The following is a 6333-nucleotide window of genomic DNA, read 5'->3' as shown; positions in this document are numbered from 1 at the left end:
GAAGTCATACCCTTTCTGAGGTTGTGCCCCGCCTTTCTTGTTGCGAGGAAACGAGGATTTACGGAACTGTTGTTTCCTATCTACATATAACTGCTGTAAACATGAGGAAAGATTTAATATGATTACAAATGCAGAGTCTGATGTTATAATGTTCAAAACTTTATTAGCTAATAATAAAAAGTGCAAAAAGTACAAAACATTCTCATTTCAATAAGAAATTAAATATTTACATAATGATTGCTGAAGCAATTCTCATTCAGTACAAACTTCGGGACGCTGCTTGTGAAAGAGATTGGTTCTACAGATTTCCCCCCATTATTAGAAAATAAATTCCAAGAGTTAAAAAATACAATGCTAAGGTCATAGTGGTTTTGAAAGATACAAACCAAAACCCCGCCGTGTTGATCTGAAGCACAAAATGAAAGCAAAGATAGTTTAAATATACAATCTTAAATAAGAGTAAATTTTCTATCAGGCAACATTTTGAAAAACCCCCTGAGGTCAAGTACAATTTTTAAGAAAAGCATTTTGGTTTTAATACTGTCGATATTTTTGCGCAGTTCTTTTACAAAGCACAAAAAAAGTCCATTATGCCGAAGTGAAATTGGAGTAGTACATGGCACTACTGGCATCGGAAAGGACAGAGGAAATCAGATTGTTCTCTGCAGAAGTGAGTCCGTTCGGATTTGCCTCGGGTGCATTGTAGGCGAGTCCTGCCAGATCAGGTCGTGCGACCGACGTGAGGTATTGCTCGAACTCATTGCGATCCACTTCCGCCAGGAGATCAGCCTGGCTGAGATGTTCCAGGTTGTCCACACGGTGCGGTTCAGGAGGTGGGGAGAGCTGCCCAACGTGCACGTTCGGGGGCCGCTGGCTATTTGACGAGCACATCTGGCTGTAGTACATTGCTACCATGTTATGGCAAGAGCTGAACATCCCATGGAAACCACTGTCGTGTCCCATCTGATCATCCTGGGAAACCCCCAGCTCAGCTCTCTGCCGACAGAAAAGGGCGACTTGGTTTTCCTGGGCAGAGTAATCGGGGTGTTGGTGGTGATGGTATCCCGTGCTGTTCCCGTAAGGCATTATTTGACAATCTTCTTGCAATTGTGCGGGGAAAAATACAGAATTTGCCTCTAAAACGTCCAAAGGAGAAGTCTCAGGAGTTGGTAAGCCGAAACTCTCCACACTGGTTGCCATGGTCTGCGCTTCCCTGTAGTGGCTGAGCGGGGGGATTTGGCTTTGGATGCAGTAGCCGGTGTCATGGTGGTACGACAGGTTCATACTTTGGTTACAAACGCGCCCCTCGTTGCCCAGCTGCTGTTCGGAAATGCTGTGCATCAGCAAGCCCGTGTCTACCCGCTTTATTCTCTTGATCTGTTTTCTCCGCCTGGGCCGGTATTTGTAGTTGGGGTGTTCTTTCATGTGCTGGACCCGAAGTCTCTCGGCCTCCTCCACAAAGGGACGCTTCTCAGCCAAGGAGAGGCCTCTCCACGACTTACCTGCAGGTGCAGAATTATAAGCAAACTGTTACCATACGTGATCGAATACATATGAAGTCTACCCGCCAGGCCAATTGTTTTAGTATGTAGTATTTGGAATAGACACCTTTAATTCAGGACGCTTATCTTTTAAGTTAATACTGCGCAGCTTTAACAGACCAACATTTTACATGGCGTTGTACAACTATAAGTACATGCATGGTATTCACGGAAGCGCGAGTTTCATTTACACACAAGCAAACACCCTATCTTGGAGTAAAGTAGCAGCTTCAATATCAGTGCGGGATTGCGTCACCCTCTCCCTTCACCCCGCGGTAGTACCTACCCAGCATCTTGCTCAGCTCGGCGTTGTGCAGGTCCGGGTTTTGCTGCGCCAGCCTCTTGCGCTCGTCCTTTGCCCAGACCATGAAGGCGTTCATGGGCCGACGGATGCGGCTCTCAGACTTAGATCGGTTGCCGGGATTGTTCGCCTGATCGGCGGCGACACCGACCTTGGTATCCCCGAGAGAGCTCATAGATTCAGCCCACTGGCAGGATCCCATCGTCGGCAACATCCCCGTCATGTTGCACCTACTCTGAACCTGGTCGTCACTGGCGTAACCAGCATCAGGGCTGCTCATTCCTGATGGGAGTGGAGTCGTGAAGTTAAAACTGAGTTGACTGCTTTTCTTCGCAGTGATCGGACGGATGGGAAAGACTGGGCGTGAATTGGCTCGGCTCGGAAGCACACGCACACTACACCCGCTGTCTCAAATTCTCCGCTTGCAGATGCTGCAAACTTTTTGGCAACCCGGCTTGATAAATACAGTAGCGACCAATGAGAAGCCACAGGGCGGGACTTTTCCGGGAAAGGCTCCGGAGGCGGATCTTCAACTCCCACACACACCGCCCGCTCCTCCCTCCCCAACGCCCCAAACCCCGAAGCTGTTATCCTCCGACTTCTTATGAAGATTTCCAGATCTTTTCAGGCTCCTATTAATCAGCTTTGACCCAAACAACGCGCAATCATGGCTGTCTAAACCGAATCAATACAATCAAAACAAAATATTGCGGACATTTATTGAAGCCCACTTTGCTGAAATTAGCACCTGTGACTTGGAACTTCTGTAGATATGACTGGCCAAGGGTCACTGCAAAGCTGATTCTTGTGTTATTTGAGACGCTGTGTGGTAAAATGTGTACATTGGCTGAATCAATGTAAATGTACTATGTTAATGTCTGTACTAACTGTAGTTGTGCACGGGATATAGATGATGTTGGCGATGCCGGCATTTATCGCTCATCCCGTAACTGCCCCTAAACTGACGAGGCAACTGAGAGTCAACTCCATTGGCGGTCTGCAGTCATAAGTAGTCAACTGGGTAAGGACTGCAGATTTCCTTCCATGAAGGACATTCAGGAACCGCATGGATTTTATGACAATCATGTTTAATGTTACTGAGCACATCAGGGAGAAAAGCAGGAGTGGGCCATTCTGTCCGTTGCGTCTGTTCCGCCATGGCTGATATTACTTCCTGCACTAACTCCATAATCCTTGAATCTCTTAATATTTTAAAATCTATTGTTGTCTGTCTTGAATACAATCAGCATTTGAGACTGCCCCCACTCACACCCCCGAGCCCTCTTCAGTGAAGAATTCCAACGCTTCGGTACTCTGGGTGAAAGCGTTTCTTCTCTGATCTTTGTCCTGAAGTGCCCCCTTATGTCAAGAGTGTATCCCTTGGTTCCAGACAACCCAGCCAGGGGAATCATCAGCTCCGCTCCTACCCTCTCAAGCCCCTTCAGAGCAGCTGTACATTTACATTCCCGCCAAGTGGTTCCATCGATTTCAAGATGATGCTATTTTATAATGCCCACGAAAAATATGAATTTTCTTTAAATAAAATGCTTACTTTTCAAGCTTTTCACTGTACCTCGGTACAAATGACAATAATAAACCAATACCAATACTTTCCATTTCACCTAACTCTCACCCCCGCAGGCCCAGCAACCCGTTTCTGGGTGTTTGAATTAGTACAGTATTCGCAATACATTTTAAGGAGAAAAAAAACTGAAATTCGTCTCGATTCCTTCATGGGCTTGGGACATACCTAATCGATTTAGAATCATGGACTATATTCACCTTGCAATATCACAGTTATATGTCTTCGTTGGAATCAGTTTTGTTAATTAAATTTAGGTGTTCTCTCTAATTCGACCTCTGAAGATCCGGTGTTATACAAATATTGCACGGATCACTCGACCTCTCGTTCCGATATTGAAGACAGCTTGTTGCTAACGATTAGTATTTTCTGTGTTTCCTTCAAAGTACGGAGTCGCTCTCTAGGGACAGCACCAGTTCATTTGCAACATCGTTAATGTGCATTTAACTATGTAGCAATACCTGGAACAATTGTCCAAGGTTTTTTTTACTTTCAACGTAAACGTTTCTATTTAAGATTGTAATTTAAGTCAATATCTTACTTTATCTTTATTCTATCTGAACGTTAACGAATTTTATTTTTGACTCAGTAGAATCAAAACAATGTCGTTGATTAGTAAAGGTAAAATTGTTCAGCAAATTAGATCTCTGATGAGATCAAAGGCTTTCCTTCTAAATTGCACTTAAGATGATTAAGCAGAGGTTCTGTTTAACGTTGAAGAGCAAGCTGTTAGATGGGATGGTGACATTTATTGTCATTATCCAAATTGATCACGGAAATGTATATTTGAAAAGAATTGTGTTGCGCGATGTTGGCTCGCAATAGTATTTATTGTTCATAAAAAGAAAATGAAAACATGAATCAGATAAGGAGCATTGTTTATCCCTTATATCTGGTAATTACCTTGATCTGCTACACACTGCGAAACGCTAATTTTGTGTCTTGGTTGGCGGGCGCACTTCCGAAAATCTTCCTTTTATACAGAAATCCTTGAAAGAGATCCATCTGATCTCCATTATCAATCCGGAATGTAGTTTTGTTTAAGAAAACACACATAACAGTTAATCTGTTTATGTTAGAATATTGCTTCCATGTAAAAAGGTGAACTCGGCTATTAACGCCCCGATTAGTGTTGGCAGTGCGCCCTGCATTATTGTCTTGTTTTTATTTTTTGTTTGTGTTTTACTGCCTTCAAGAACGAATATTGGCTTTTCAAATCTAAAATATTATGTGACCCTTTTACGAAAGGGTTATTCTTTAAGTATCAACAGTGTTGAAGTACAACTTGCTCTGCACTAATAAAAAAAAACAAAAGCAGACAAACAGATGCCTGGCAAATTTAACTCAAATAACACATGTTAACGGACTTGAATATATAAACTCAAAGGTAATACCGTTGGAATAAAAGTATTTAATTAAACACGCCCTGGATATACTGCGAACCTTATTCTACTACATAGTCGGTCCATTTGGGGGAGGGGAAGTTATGGAAAGAAAATGAAAAGCTTTGTGTGAGAATGCCATTCAGCAATGGAAATCTGATATAGTTTCCTGTCATGTAGTCAAGGTTTTGACTAAAGTTGTGTACCAAGCTTGACCTCTTAATTTACATCAGTTGCTGAAAGGTCACGTGCAAAGTATAAATAATATTATTGGAATGCAAATGTTTACCGAAAGTCTATGCTACGTCAAATATTGTTCCATGCAATATGACCAAGACACAAGTTTCTGTTTATTTTAATACACGATCTTTATGGTGATGTTGTAAGCCTTAAAACAAACGGCTTGCCATGCGCTCTAGAGCAGGGAGCAGTAGCAAATATAAATCCGATTTTATTCCGTTCAGCTATGTCACCGGCAGAAAGAGTGTTTTCTGGACTTCTTTGAAAGAATCAGACTGAAAGCGGGATCAAACTAAATAGTTTCCTATTTGACAACGCAACAAAAGTACAAGACAAATGATTTTGGTTCTATTTCTATCAGTTAGTTAATTCACTTGTGATTTAATATTCGGTATAATCCTGCGAACTTTTCAACCACATTGTTGCTTATATAAAACAAAACGAGTCGTTTTCCGACAGCGTGGTGCACGTGTTGCAACGATACCACATTACCCCTGTCACCTCCTATAATTTTAACAGTAATTTCACTGGTCGTATTGATACAAGCCCTGTATCATTTGGGGTGGGGGGAACACACGCTACCCTTGTTGGGGTGAAAACGTTGGGGTTGAAAGCGTTATATAAAGCCAAAAATGGGGGGGGGGGGGGGCACGGCAGGACAGCCAAATTGGATGAAAGCTTAAGGCTTGAGAAGGTTTTTGAACAAGAATGAGGCAGATCGAGGGGATTGGGGCATGAATCCGAAAGGGCAGCCTGAGAAACTGTAGACCCTGTTATCGATGACAGGGAGCAGTGAGACACCAGTGGAGATCAATGGGTCAGAAGATGGGGAATATTTCAGCGACTGTTAGAACTGGAAACTAGGACAAGGAATTTAAAATCAGTGGGTTGGTTGATGTACAGTGGGTCCATAAGTATAGCAGCGGTGGCCGAGCAGTGCCGGCTGATTGTTGAACAAGCTTTGAAGCTAGGTGGAACCACGGCATAGGTATGAGCTTCAACGGTAGATAGGCAAGGACTGAGATTGACAGTGCAGGACAGATGGAAGTTGTTGGTATTGGTGATGATCGAAACCAGGCTGAGAATGGAATAGCAAGTAATAGTGGCAGTGGAATGGGACGGTACAAGAGCAGATGTTTTCGTTGGATACCTCGGATTCCGTCTTCCCCAAATTTAATGAGAAAACATTTTGATCAACTGGAACTTAAACCAAACAGTGGGGCAGAGCGGAAGTGCTTTATTTAATCAGTTCAGAAGAATAATTGTAATAATAGATTGATAATTTAT

The 6333-nt window shown here is 42.9% G+C and overlaps 1 protein-coding gene across 1 annotated transcript; it reads right to left on the bottom strand.

Annotated features, from left to right (window-relative positions):
• Positions 1-260: 260 nt before the first annotated feature.
• sox17 (SRY-box transcription factor 17) lies at positions 261-2255 on the bottom strand. Its single transcript, XM_052023298.1, has 2 exons — positions 1828-2255; positions 261-1502 (listed from the first exon to the last, which is right to left on the bottom strand). The coding sequence occupies exons 1-2, from the start codon at positions 2120-2122 to the stop codon at positions 589-591; spliced, it is 1209 nt and encodes a 402-aa protein (XP_051879258.1). The 5' UTR covers positions 2123-2255; the 3' UTR covers positions 261-588.
• Between the last annotated feature and the right edge of the window lie 4078 nt (positions 2256-6333).

The sequence above is a fragment of the Pristis pectinata genome, chromosome 9 (assembly GCF_009764475.1).
Source record: "Pristis pectinata isolate sPriPec2 chromosome 9, sPriPec2.1.pri, whole genome shotgun sequence".
Taxonomy (NCBI): Eukaryota; Metazoa; Chordata; class Chondrichthyes; order Rhinopristiformes; family Pristidae; genus Pristis; species Pristis pectinata.
The sequence above is the reverse complement of the archived record's forward strand: the minus strand, read 5'-3'. Positions and strand labels throughout refer to the sequence as shown.

Bases quoted from the DNA above. Each gene is read 5' to 3' on its own strand.
- sox17 (XM_052023298.1), bottom strand. From the start codon at position 2,122: ATGAGCAGCCCTGATGCTGGTTACGCCAGTGACGACCAGGTTCAGAGT. The intron at 1,503-1,827 runs GTAGGTACTACC...CTGCACCTGCAG, and splicing joins CGAGCTGAGCAAGATGCTGG to GTAAGTCGTGGAGAGGCCTC.